This window comes from Kwoniella botswanensis, chromosome 1 (assembly GCF_036426115.1).
Source record: "Kwoniella botswanensis chromosome 1, complete sequence".
NCBI classification, from domain to species: domain Eukaryota; kingdom Fungi; phylum Basidiomycota; class Tremellomycetes; order Tremellales; family Cryptococcaceae; genus Kwoniella; species Kwoniella botswanensis.
The window spans coordinates 6,516,534-6,530,151 of NC_088599.1; the positions used below are offsets into that span (position 1 = coordinate 6,516,534).

Below are 13,618 nucleotides of genomic sequence, written 5' to 3' on the forward strand. Positions count from 1 at the left end.
TTTGCAAAAGCATCTTTACAAGCACATTTTGTCCCTGGTCGCCATGGCGGACACGCTGCCCACCACTACCAAAGATTCACCTTCCGCTTCCTCCTCCACCACTCCAACTCCGACCAATCAATCGCTTCCTATATCGCAACGAGTGGTAACAAGGTTCCAGAACTTGATTGATGCGCCGAATTCGACCAATCTGATATCGATTTACGCATGTTTCCTCACTGGTCTTACATCCTCACCATCCTTTACAGCATGTTATATCTGGTGTGGATTCCAGACTGGAAACGTAGCGCAATTGGGTTTAGCCATAGCTAGGACATTCTCACCGTTGGGCGAAAGGACATACGGATTTCAGAAACCTGATCAACAAGCCTTGACCAGTTTACTGAGTTTCTGGATAGGGACCAGTTTAGGTAGATTAGGTGATAAGATCGGTGCAAGGAGGAGAACATGGTTGGTACTTGCTACGTTCATACAGGCTTTATTGGCTATGGCTGCTTCCCTTGCGGCTCATTATTGTGGTCAGGATGGAATTGCTACGTGAGTTCGATTGTTTATTTCGTTTGGAAGGAAAATATAATTATTGTATATCAGGGGGATATGAGCTAATCGACATGAGACTGTAGACATCGAGGAGACCCTTCATGGACTAATCCGCTAGGAATGACTGCGCTGGCTTTCATCTCTGCTACTATGGGTATACAAGGTATCGTTGGAAAGGTAAGTCTGTGTGATTATTTTGTTGGATGAACAATATGCTGATGTACATTCTATTCCAGCGTGTCGCCAGTCCTATGAATACTACTGTAGTGTTAACTACTACTGTACGTTCAATTTCATAACAATCTCCCAAGCAATACTCGCAGCTCTGTTTCGCTCGAGCTGATTTTGTCCGACTACCTGTATAGTGGGTGGAAATCTTCAACGACCCCCTGTTATTCGCCTTTAAATACACTCCATCCAGAGATATCAGAATAGCAGGTGGGCTTGCAGTCTTCGTCGGAGCATTCGTATCGAGAGCGATCCTAGATGGAGGTGGTCAAGCAGCGGCTCTGGGAGCTTTAGCTGGATTTAGAATGATTCAGTGTATATGGTGGTTCTTCATCCCTGACAAACCAGTCAAGGTGGACAAGGCTTAATGGAATGGACTGTGGCATCGGAGAGCGAGGCAATCTAGATTGTATAGATTTGGATATCGGAGGAGAAGTAGGATAATTTCGTATAATCTCAATGATGAAGTCTGAGGTACTTACATATAGATGAGACTTTTATAATCAATCCCTACCGTAATAAATCCTCCTGATCATGCAATAGTACCGACTCAATCGCCTTGCCTTCGTTCGTAAAAATCACATCACATAGCTCATATCATGTTATAGCATGGAAGTCAAGCCCCAGTTGATGAGTTAGCTTAGGTTCCACAGTGATCCTTCAAGCTTCAAACTGACTTCCTCGAATTCGAGTTGCCCTATCGGGAAACGACGACTATCTTTCGTTCGGAGACATACTGGATACATGTAAAGCGATACGGAGACTACAAATGTTAAACGACAATCAAATAGAAACCCCCGAGCCGTTCTTGACTTCACCGAAGTTTTCCAATACTTCCAGATTACCATGCTTGAACTTCGTCCCGGGGGCATTACCGTACGTGTTTGCACCATGTACTGCCTTGACTCGAGCTGCTACGTACTCCCCAGCGGTGACTGCGTTCTTCTCATCTGCAAGTTTGTCTTCAGGTGTCAAGTACCCCAGTCTGTCGAGTAGTGGTGAAGGAGCGACTACGACGGGTACATCGTCATTTGGTCGACAGCCGTATAAGACACCAATTCGGCTGGAAGTGTAAAGGATCAGCTGAAAGGCGGAGAAACACTCGACGGACAGCTGACTTACTGGATGTGAGCTTGGTCTGGTGGTGGTCTGGTAACTCTGTGGATGGTACTCCTCAAGTAACCTATGATCATTCCTGATCAGAAATCTTTTTGCCTGTTCTGGTTGAACTGTCAAACTCACCCTTCGTCATGAAGCTCAATGTATCAGCAACATTGACCACTATCGATCCCTTCTTAGGTTTGATATCTCTATAAGTGCCATCTGCAAACTTCACCTGAAGTCCAGAAACAGTTTGCGAGAAAAGTAAAGTCAAAGAACCATAGTCTGTATGAGCCCATGACCAGAGATTATTACACTTCGCATCATCTTCTTCAGATCTAGGATGGTACATCATCTACAGTGGGATGCATTGATCAGTCCTAATAATTCATACACAGAAGAAAGGGTACTCACATATCTCAAATGATCCTGACTGACTTTCTCATAATCGTGTCTGTCCACAAAATAGTTTTCTGGTAATTCCAACGCCAGTGCAAAAAGGATGAATAGCTTTCTGGCGACATCGTACCAACACCTTCGGTGGAAATTGGATATTTCAGCTTCATGAGCTTTTATAATTTCATGTCTTGGGGTATCGGCGAAATCTTTAGTATATTTGGGTACATTGAGCAATTCCATGTTGTCCAATACGTCGGTTCCATTAATCGTTCTTTCGTATGCCTAGTTGATATTTGATCAGCTCGTTCATCTTTTTATGCGGGTACTGTATATGGCAAAAAGATAGTTACAGCTCTATAACCTAGATAGCCTCCATTCTTAGCATCAATGCTGTTCGATTTCCTTTCTTCTAGGGGTAAGTTGTAGAACGCTTGTCCAATGGCGAATTGATGTTCGATCTCCTCTTCGGAGAATCCAGTATTGGTCACTGACCAGAATCCTAGGTCTTCAACTTCCAGAGCGTGTTTGACCCTCTTGACTAGTTCGGCTTTACCCTCTGGAGTATCGAACAGGTCGAGTGGAAGTTCAGTAAGGTCCGCCCAATTTAGGTCGTATGAGGTTGGAGCGGGTCGATCCCATTTCGGAATTGGGTAGGAGATGGCCATTTTGCAGAAGGACAATATGAATTAATCTTCAGTAAGTATGTATACAGAAGTATGTTGTTTGTCACACTCAGCAGAAATGGTTGACAGACTTTTATACGCCAACACTATTGCTCATACCGCATACCTAAAGCAATTACGAAAATCCACACTTCCGACAACATGGTTCCACCAGCCCTCTCCGGAAGTTTCCCTCGTGGAATAACTTTGACGCAAAGAAGAGCAGCACGCCATGTTCATCATCGTCTTTAGCTCCATTTACAAATTGTGTGTTGTGACAGATGATGTGTCCGCAGGCCCGGATGCAGCCTTCATAAGCATATATGTGGTGATCTTCTCATTTCGGATGTGAGGATGTGCCACTTGTAGACGCAATATCTCGTTCATCCGAGCTCCGAACTGTTATCAAATGATTTGGTAGAGGGTATATCGCGGATTTCCTGAGCGCGTGCTTTCTGTTCCTGTCTGTGCAGAAATAAAATGTGTATGTCATGAGAGCGAGCAGAGCGAGTTAAACATAATTCTGTGTGACCTCCACCAACCAAAAAAGGAAAGACATGAAAAATGCAACATCAGCTCCGTGTTCAGATCCGGATGGTCGATCAGAATAGCGCAATTTCAACTAATCTATGTTTTCATACTTGTGGTTATCCAATTTTTGGGTACTTCATTTGATTTGAGCAGACGTAACGACTCAGAAGTGTGGCATATAAAGGAGACGTAGTGATCAAGACTCGTAAGCCCTCCTTGACAAACGAAGGGGAACCGATTGCGCAAACCGACCGACCATTCAGTCACATCTGCGAGACCTTAAAAAATACTTTACAAGAATATAGAATCTCCGAAGCGTCCCACTTGGCTCAACTCCAGAAAATGAGCTCAGTCGATTCAAGTGAGGTTGCACGCCTCCGAGAGGCCGAGAAGAGGGTAGTCCGAAAGATCGATCGATTGCTCTTACCCATCATGTTGATGACTTATGGTCTGCAATATTACGACAAGTCCGTTTTGGGTACCGCGGCTGTTTATGGTATTCTCAAAGACCTTGTGAGTGTAATTCTCACTTCACTCCTACTCATATGTTCACGTAGCTGATATTCGTATGATGCATAGGACCTGACACGAACGATCAACGGTGTCACATATACTACTCGGTACAGTACAGCTACGGCTGCCTTTTATTATGGATATATCGTTGCTGTGAGCGTTATCCTACCATCTTCTATATGCCTTGTTACGTAGCTGATAGATGATGGCCTAGGTCTTACCCATGGGTCTCTTATTCGCTCGACTCCCCCTTGCTAAAACGGCTGCTGTCTGCGTGGTGATCTGGGGATTAGTCTGTATCCTTACGGTTGTATGCCACAACTACCCTGGCTTCGTTGCTCAAAGAGTCATATTGGGATTCGTCGAGTCAGCCGTTTCTCCAGCTTTCGTAGCTGTCTGTGCTTTATGGTGGAAGCCTCAAGAACAAGCTAAACGAATTGGTTTCTTCTATTCCGCCACCGGTGTACGTGTCACATGCCCCACTCCCCTCCCCTCGTTGTACAGTAAATGTACTTAGCTGATTGCGAGAATTTCGTGAAATAGGTTTTCAGTATGTTCTCGGCATTGATCAATATCGGTCTCGGCAAAACTGGAGGTACCCATCCCTGGAAATCTATGTACTACTTCTGCGGATCTCTCACTATCGCATGGGGTTTCGTCATCTACTTCTTCCTGCCTGATTCCCCCCTAAAACCAGGTCGATACTTTACCGAAGAGGAGAAACAGATTTTGATTAAGAGGTTCGAAGAGAACCCATGGGGAAATACACAACAGACAATCAAACCCCGACAAATACTCGAAGCTGTGTTAGACATCAAGTCTTGGTTGTACCTTTTGATGGGAGCGGCGATTTACATTTGCAATGGTTCAGTGACTGCTTTCGGTGCAAGGATCATTTCTGGTTTTGGATATAGCAGTTTACAGTCCACTGCGTTACTTGTTCCTGGTGGTTTCGTTACGGTCGTCACCATTGCTTTCTTTTCGTACTTTGCTGATAAGTATAAGAATATAAGGACTTTGGTGAGTTCCCTTGTTTCGATTGATTCGACAAGAAATTTAAGATCATGGCTGATGACTGCGCATCACAGTTGCTTCCTCTTAGTTGTATACCTGTAGTAGTCGGTGCTTTGGTGGTGTGAGTGTTATTGTCTCACTGCTCTTGCGGCTATTCGCTGATTGCGTTTCGGGCGAACCAGATGGCTTGCACCATGGCATCCCACCGTCGGTCCATTGATTGGTTATTACCTCGTAGCAAGTTTCGGTGCTCCTTACGTTGTGAGTTTAATCTCATTAAGGTGAACATGAACCTGTATGACACATGCTGATTGCCCCATCTCCATACACAGCTTCTCCTATCTTTGGCTTCAGCAAACACAGCAGGAGCCACCAAAAAAGGAGTTACTTCGGGATTCATTTTTGTAGGTTACAATGTTGGTAACATCGTTGCGTCGTAGTAAGTCATGTTTGATCACATCGAAGAAAACGACTTGCTGATCAGATGTCACTTTATTTAGTCTCGTTTTCGCTCAAGAAAAACCTATCAAATATCGATCAACATGGATCGCCGTTATAGTCTGTATGGTGTTCGCCTCTGCCGGTTCTATCGCCTTGAGATTCATGTACATAGCGGAGAACAAACGACGAGATGAATTGGCTCGTGGTGGGAACAAGAATGCCAACGCTATCGAAGGTAATGGATCGGTCGAGTCAGCAGAAAAGTTGGCCGGAGAAGGTCATACGGATATTCCGATTATCGAGAATCCAGATAGGTATCAGGATAAAACGGATAAAGAATTATTGGAATTTAGGTATACTCTGTAAAGTAAATAGCATTTTGAACCAATAATATAGATCTCTATTTGGGTGTAGCTCGCTCTTAACAGTCCAAATGTTTTGTTATGCACGTTCCAATACCGTGTAGAATGATTATCATTGGGGTTTTGAACCAAGCGGTATGACTTGACTATCGTATGTCATGCTTATTCAATTGGATGGTACATCATACATTGAATATATACAACGATAGAATACATCCCTATATCAATTCGCATCCGGATTATTACCTAATGGGTAATTCAAACTAGACACAATAGCATCCCAATCTGGCGTTGACATCGTAATCCCTCCATCGCCCGCGGTATTCATGTTCATGTTCGCCGTATTGAACGAAATGTTCGATGATGATACAGCTTGTACCCCCGAAGAGGAGGATAGGTTGGTAGTAGTCGGTGCTGAACCCAATATAGCTGATAAATCAGGTAATTGTGCAGAACCAGAATTGGGATGACCACCAATAATGACTGTATCCGGCGGCAGATCCTTAATCTCCATAGCGGCCTTTTGAGTAGCTACCAAGACACCTCCTTTAGGGTGAGTCGGATCTCTTAAAAATGTTACCCCGTGAACAACCGTTTCTGGTAATCTATTTAAAACCCCTGGAATGGGATTCAATCCCCTTCGGGAGGTATCTACTGGGTCGTAAGATGTGAATCCCTCTTGTGAGGCTTTTTGAGCGCAAGAATACAATAAGGAGATTACTTCTAGTTGCTATACCAAGCATTGAGATATCAGCACATGCTATGATAATGACAGTTATACCGGATGAGATATAAATACTCACAGCACTCTGCAAAGGCATCCTACTTTGTCCCCAACCTTCTATCCATCTATTAGTAGTTTCTCTGAATTTTTCCAATATAACTACACCATCCCATTCTCTGCGCCTGGCGTATGAGTGATATTGGACCAGACCCATGAGACCCAAGGCGTATGGACCGAAAAATAGCAAATCGCAAAGTTCATCTTGGTTCGTTGCCCATTCCAGTGCGTGTCTCGTAGCAGGGTTCAGATTTACCCACACCGGTATGTCGAGCGATAAGTCAATGTGAGACGGGCAAATGAATGACCAACGCATAAAAGGTCGGTAAAGAAGGAATGTGACAGTTGTATGCAAGAGATGTAAGATGCCTAAATCAATTCAACCGCAGAGGTGAGTGACAATATGAAAGCTGGAGAAATTGGGATATGTCTTACCTGCAGGTAAGCTAGACCAAGCCCCATTGAAAGTCAAAATAGGGGGTAATTCCTCTTTCCACCTCAACAGTTTGACCCGAATGTCCTGTATTTCCTGGTTCTTTGTCATGTTGATACCATTAGGCCCATATATCTTGATCAGGATATCCGAAAGAATAAGGGTAAGTGTGAACAGGTGATGAAAGAACGTATTTTCCCTCCTGCCAGCTACACCGGATACATCAGATGGTAGAGAGTGTGACGGCATTATAGGTCGAACGCCTGTACGTGCTGCGTTCCTATAGAGTTCATGAGCCTCTTATGTGAGGTGAGTGAGAATACGAAATACTGACCACTGATCCAGAATGACCGCGCATTGCCATATCCTACGATCCGCTTCGGCATCAGGATATCCAGTGTCCGACTGATCCATCGAAAGATCTTGTGCCTATTTAGTCATCGTCAGCATTATTCGCTTCCATGCAAAGGAAGGAGCTCGACCGTAAGGGTTCGAGGCACTTACCAATCTGATAGCTCCAACGAGTCTCGTCCGTGATATACTCTCTGATGCCGCCGCCCCACTTTGCAGCGCTAGCTCATCGACTAAGCAAGTAACCAGAAGCGTTTGAACGCTTTGACGACTTGGATCACTCAACGTATCTAGATGAAACGAAAATCAGTTCCAAATTGTTCCCTGGGACAGCGAACCCACCTTGTTCATACATCTCCTGCGTGACTATATAATTTAAACAATCAAATATCTCTTTAGGACAATTACGCCTAGCAGCCGCGACCGCAGCCATCGCATGACACAGAGTCTGAGTGACCTCGGGCATATCTTCTCTTGTGACGATCGGTATCAGCGGACTAACGTGCACCAAGAAAGTCTCCGCCAGTCGATTGACCAGCTCTGTCCAACTTGGTGATCTGAGGGCTTCGATGACATGAGATGGAGGATCTGAAGAATCTGGAGAAGGACGGTTAGGAGTAGTGACTTGCATATAGCCGTTCCCCGAGTCAGGGGGCGTTATGATCATGGATAGATTGTGGTGTTCGTCGTACTCTGTAAGATAGGATATTGGTAGTGTTGGAGTCGAATGGAGGATATAGGATATCGAAGTGGGACCTGCGATGAAAAATGGATTAGTATGGATGCGTGGTATCACGGACGGACGGGGGAAACTTACCTTCTCTTCTTGTGGACGTTGCCCTCAAAGGTGTCAAGCCCAATACACTCCTAGCTCTAGGTATAACAGTAGGAGTAGATTGCCTCAACTCGCTGTCTGCCCTATCCACGTACATCCTCCCTTCGTCACTGTGTTCCAAAGCTCTCGGACTACGTGCGATATCGTCCATGGACCATACTGCCCCATGAGACTGATATAGTCCATTTCGTATACGCTTCGTCCGTGAAGCTGTCAAAGGTAGGTCGAAGGTGCATGTCAATGAGGCAGAGTTGCATGCTTGACATAAGTCTCGTCGGGTGTCTAAAGGTTCACACCTGAAATCTAATCAGAACATGGTATATTCATATTTATCAAGAAATGCCGAGCTCACTTCGTTTTCTGTCACAAGAAGTAGACGCATCGATCAATACGATACCTCAGCGTTAGAGTTGACCTACTCACCTTAGTCCTGCATCTATCACAAGCCTGTAAATTCTTTGGTCTATGTTGACCGTCCGCCTTTCTTTTCCCCTTGTCCGCTGAATTTGGGTTCCCGTTGCTGATCTGATCTGATCGGGGAGTGGTAGGAATTCTTGACGGTCCACTTTCGGGAAATTCCATTTCCAGCTGGTTCATCTATGTGAGCTCATGGAACTCATATACAATTCTAGATTGAGTGGTGTGGTTCTGTTTCTAGACGACAAATGATTTGTTTACCCGATACATCGCAGCTAGCTCGGCGAAGGGTCATGATGTTGGATACTGCGGGCATCGCCGAAGGGGGGTCGTGGACCAGTGAGACTGATAATCCAAGAAAAGTCTGAGCCTGATTTGGGCGATCGGGGATCCCTCTGTTTTTCCGGCAGTCCCCCGTTGTTCCGTAGCTGATGCCAAGAATCGAAACCTCGTCATTGCCAAGATCCCAACTGTCTACGCCATCCATCTCACTTTCGATTCCCTGGCCATATGCCGCTTGAAAGGCCACCGAGGCCCCGCTAATATCGCACTATGCTTGTATCCGATCCTTTACACTCGGTCCAGAAGAACAACATCACACGTTATACGGAATGCCAAGACCCCCTCCTCCCCATCCCTATGCCCGAACTCGTGGTTCTGTTCTGCTCGATTACCCAATGAAATCTACCACCGTGCGTTGCCGACCGTGCCAAGAGTTATCCTGAATACCCATCTTATCTATCTCTCCTTAGACTTTTTTAGACTTTGATCGTGGCGGATCATCAGAGGTTTTTAGTGAGATGTAGTCTGATAACGATCATGATCCACTTGGATATGTCAGAAGTTTACTCGTTTACTCATACTTGGCTTCTTGGCATTCATGACAAATTTCGTCTTCGTACACATTTCTTCGGTCCGGAATGAATGCTACCTTTACTGTATCCCCATCCACCAACCGACATTGAGATGATATATAAAGATGTAAAATTGATGATTAAAAGGGGTTCTATCCCCTTTCTCTTTCTTTTTTCCTTTTCCTCAAGACTGGCCAACTATATAACATATAATGACAACAGAGAAATATACGACAAAGACGAATAACAATTTCGATAGTAGTAATGCTGAGAAAGGGATCTCTCGAGCTGATACGGGAGCGACAGCTACTTCCCAATCACTACCTTTCAAACCTCATACAGCGCCCTCAGCAAAGGTACTAGATGCCCTCGGAGCAAATGCTTCCAAAGGTTTATCGGAGTCTGATGTGAGGAAGAGATTAGAACAATATGGACCAAACAGGTTGAAACCACCCAAGAAACCTAGTATATTCAATATCGTACTTAGGCAGATCGGAAATGCCATGACGGTCATTCTGAGTGAGTACCTTCCTTTGGACCGATAGATCTCCTGGAACAAAAATATCTTTTATCGCCAAATCAGAGCTCGCCAAGTTCACCAAACACTAATCTATGAATTGTATAGTCGCTGCTATGGCGGTTTCATTCGGTACAATGGATTGGATCAGTGGTGGAGTCATCGGTGCTTTGGTAGTTTTAAATGTTACCGTGGGAACAATCACGGAATGGCAAGCTGAAAAGGTGAGTTGTAAATCTCATACAACGAGACTGTGTGTTGACGTTGAGGATTTCCCTGTATAGACCGTAGCAAGTCTTGAATCCGTTGGTGCACCTCAAGCTACTGTAATTCGATCTTCAGACGGTAGAGAAAGCACTACCAAGGTCATTGCCGTCGAAGAAGTCGTTCCGGGTGATCTGGTACTGCTTAAAAATGGTGATATCGTTCCAGCCGACGGTCGAGTACTTGAGGGTCATTGTAGTAATCTGGAATGTGACGAAGCTTTCTTGACCGGTGAATCTCTGCCTGTGGCTAAACAATCGGATCCTGTCGACGAAGAGGATTGTCCCGTCGGGTAAGCGACTCATATCCAATCTTACAGAAGACCAGATGCTAATACAAAACAATAGTGATCGACTCAGCATGGTCTTCTCTGGTGCTCAGGTCACAAAAGGACGAGCTAGAGTCGTGATCACTACAACGGGTATGAACACGGAAATCGGAAAAATCGCTGAAGCACTCGAAGCAAAAGCCAAGAAGACCGATACCGGATTTGCCGCTTACTGGTACAAATTCAAGGTCATCATGGGTGTTGCCGAGACTACTCCATTACAAATCAAGTGAGTGGATATCTTGTCATGAGACTTTGGTGATTGATACTGATTCATCGATTCATAGATTAAACAAATTGGCCTATTTCCTACTTGGTTGTGCGATCGTAATCGCTATCATTGTTGTCGCTTCTACCGGATTCAAAGATGTCCCTCTATCCGTCGCGACATACGCCGTAGCAGCTGCTGTATCAATCTTGCCAGCTTCTCTCATTGCTGTAGTCAGCTTGACTCTGGCTCGAGCATCTACCGATCTCGCTCAAAGGAATGCTTTGGTCAGAAGGATGGACGCCATCGAAGCTTTAGCAGGTGTGGAGAATGTCTGTTCGGATAAAGTGAGTCTGGGCCTTACAGGATACACCAAAGAAGAAGACTGACACTGATCCGTTGATTTTCATTGTTAGACTGGTACACTCACCGTTGGTCGGATGGTCGTTCGAAAATTCTGGGTTCCCGCACTTGATCCACGAGCCAACGAATCTGCCCCTTTGAATACTCGAAGAGGTCAAGCCTATTCATTCGAAACCGGATCCGATCCTTTCTATCCTCGAGGTGAAGTCCGATCCGACCGTGAAGAAATCTCACCTGGTGGAGCGGTCCTCGACCTCAAACGAAAACCACAAAGGAAGCTCTCTGGAGATTCTACACCTGAAAACGATCCTGATAGTCAAGAGATTGCGCTGCAAGAACAAGTCATCCTGGTAGATGAGCTGGAAATTGGTCTGAGGGATTTAGCACTTTGTGCATCGTTGTGTAATCAAGCTACATTATCTCGACCGGCCGATAACGAAAGTAACTGGGAAGCTAATGGAGATCCAACTGAAATTGCTTTACAAGTTGCTGCCCATAAATTAGGGCATGGAAAACCGTTCTTGACCCATTCGAGACCCAACCCTAATCGAGCGGATTCGGTTCGATCGGGACATAGTGGACGACCTCCTATCGCAGGTTCAAGAGGTCATTATGAACAAATCATCGAACACCCCTTTGATTCCACGGTCAAGAGAATGTCAATCGCCTATCGATTCGTTCCGGACGATAACAAGGAAGCGCACGTACAGTGTTTCCTCAAAGGTGCTGTTGAAAGAGTTTTCGAATTGTGTACTTCTGTACATGGCGAACCGCTTACAGATGAACGAAAGAAAGATATCATGGTCAAAGTGGATGCGTTAGCTGCTCAAGGTCTCAGAGTTTTAGCATTGTGCGGCAAAAGGTTACCATCCAAATCTGCCGATGAAGTCAAAGCCATGCCTAGAGATCAATTCGAAAATGATTTTGCGTTCTTGGGTCTAGCAGGTATATTTGATCCACCAAGAAAGGAATCTCCTGGTGCCGTTGCGGACTGTCTTCGAGCCGGTATCACACCTCGGATGTTAACTGGTGATCACCCGGCAACCGCCACTGCCATCGCACTCAACATTGGTATCTTGGAGAAAGCGTACTCCAAGGAAGCTGTGATGACCGGTCAACAATTTGATGCGCTAAGTGAAGATGAGATTGATAAATTGCCAGAGCTACCTCTTGTCGTTGCTAGATGTGCTCCTGAAACCAAGGTGGGTAAGAAGTTCCCTATCCTGCTTGTCCTCGAGACTGATGCTGATATTTGCCGTATTGTGACCAGGTCCGAATGGTCGATGCTATTCACCGAAGAGGTCAGAAGACAGTCATGACAGGAGACGGAGTAAACGACTCTCCCGCATTGAAACGTGCAGATGTGGGTGTGGGTATGGGAACCGGATCGGATGTTGCCAAACAATCTTCAAGAATCGTCTTGAGTGACGACAATTTCAGTACAATCATTCGAGCTATCCGAAAAGGTCGATCGGTCTTCAAAAACTTGGCTAAATTCTTACTTTACCTATTATCTGGTAATTTGGCTGAAATCATCGTATTGATGATCGGCCTCGCGTTCAAAGATGAAAATGGACAATCCGTATTCCCCCTCTCGGCCGTGGCTGCATTATGGATCAACACCCTTGCAGCTGGACCTCCAGCTCTAGCACTTGGTTTGGAACCTACCGCTGTAGATGCGATGGAACAACCTCCTACGTCTTTCCATCAAATCTTCACTTTGGAATTCTACGTCGATTTAGTGTTTTATGGAGTCTTGATGGGTGCTTTGAGTTTGGTCAATTTCGTTATTGTACTTTGGGGTTACTTCCCAGTGAGTGATTCTTCCCTTATAGAACGAATGTTACTACATGTTCGGATTGAAGCGAGAAGGTCGAGACTGATCATCCGCCATTCAACAGGGAGACCTCGGTAGATATTGTAACGAAGGCGATTCGGATATTTGCGATCCAGTATTCCAAGCACGAGCCACCTGTTTCTCTACCTTGGTTATCATGTTGATGATCCATGGATTGGAATGTAAACATTTCACCAAAGGAATCATGCAAGTCAACTTGAGGGATAACAAAGTTTTACTTTGGTCTGTATTGGTTTTGGCACTTGGTACCGTGAGTACCAACGTTCTCCCACAGACTGAGATTGATTGGTCTTTGCTGACATCTCGATTGATGTACGTAGTTCCCCGTAGTTTACATTCCAGTGATCAACGATAAAGTGTTCTTGCACGGTTCTCTAAAGTGGGAATGGGGTATCGTTGTGAGTACAGCTCACTGACTCCGCATATTAATTGACCAGGTTAAGCTGACACACAGAATCACGAACAGTTCGGAATGATCTTCGTCTACTTAGGATGTACAGAACTTTACAAATGGTGTAAGAGAATTTATATCAGAAGGACACATGTCCCAACACCTACCAGAGGTCCATCCGATAAGACTCTGAAGATGGAGAATACCATTGCTCCTGTTTAGAGTTC

The 13,618-nt window shown here is 45.1% G+C and overlaps 5 protein-coding genes across 5 annotated transcripts; 3 read left to right on the forward strand and 2 right to left on the reverse strand.

The window, feature by feature from the left end:
- Window positions 1-43: 43 nt before the first annotated feature.
- Window positions 44-1,136, forward strand: L199_002456 (uncharacterized protein; the record flags this gene model as incomplete). The annotated part of the gene is made up of 4 exons (XM_064888200.1): window positions 44-537; window positions 624-717; window positions 777-821; window positions 906-1,136. 4 exons carry the CDS (start codon window positions 44-46, stop codon window positions 1,134-1,136), a joined length of 864 nt encoding a protein of 287 aa, XP_064744272.1.
- Window positions 1,137-1,551: 415 nt separating this feature from the next.
- Window positions 1,552-2,933, reverse strand: L199_002457 (uncharacterized protein; the record flags this gene model as incomplete). The annotated part of the gene is made up of 5 exons (XM_064888201.1): window positions 1,552-1,831; window positions 1,891-1,951; window positions 2,011-2,224; window positions 2,284-2,550; window positions 2,619-2,933. The coding sequence occupies 5 exons, from the start codon at window positions 2,931-2,933 to the stop codon at window positions 1,552-1,554; spliced, it is 1,137 nt and encodes a 378-aa protein (XP_064744273.1).
- Window positions 2,934-3,803: 870 nt separating this feature from the next.
- On the forward strand, window positions 3,804-5,795 carry L199_002458 (uncharacterized protein; the record flags this gene model as incomplete). Its single annotated transcript, XM_064888202.1, has 8 exons — window positions 3,804-3,974; window positions 4,041-4,127; window positions 4,189-4,437; window positions 4,518-4,994; window positions 5,063-5,109; window positions 5,171-5,249; window positions 5,321-5,427; window positions 5,489-5,795. The coding sequence occupies 8 exons, from the start codon at window positions 3,804-3,806 to the stop codon at window positions 5,793-5,795; spliced, it is 1,524 nt and encodes a 507-aa protein (XP_064744274.1).
- Window positions 5,796-6,014: 219 nt separating this feature from the next.
- On the reverse strand, window positions 6,015-8,788 carry L199_002459 (uncharacterized protein; the record flags this gene model as incomplete). Its single annotated transcript, XM_064888203.1, has 8 exons — window positions 6,015-6,521; window positions 6,595-6,941; window positions 7,008-7,285; window positions 7,340-7,434; window positions 7,510-7,646; window positions 7,699-8,112; window positions 8,174-8,487; window positions 8,607-8,788. 8 exons carry the CDS (start codon window positions 8,786-8,788, stop codon window positions 6,015-6,017), a joined length of 2,274 nt encoding a protein of 757 aa, XP_064744275.1.
- Window positions 8,789-9,674: 886 nt separating this feature from the next.
- On the forward strand, window positions 9,675-13,613 carry L199_002460 (potassium/sodium efflux P-type ATPase, fungal-type; the record flags this gene model as incomplete). Its single annotated transcript, XM_064888204.1, has 10 exons — window positions 9,675-9,981; window positions 10,088-10,203; window positions 10,264-10,535; window positions 10,591-10,800; window positions 10,859-11,126; window positions 11,196-12,344; window positions 12,413-12,955; window positions 13,044-13,250; window positions 13,321-13,398; window positions 13,467-13,613. 10 exons carry the CDS (start codon window positions 9,675-9,677, stop codon window positions 13,611-13,613), a joined length of 3,297 nt encoding a protein of 1,098 aa, XP_064744276.1.
- Window positions 13,614-13,618: the final 5 nt, after the last annotated feature.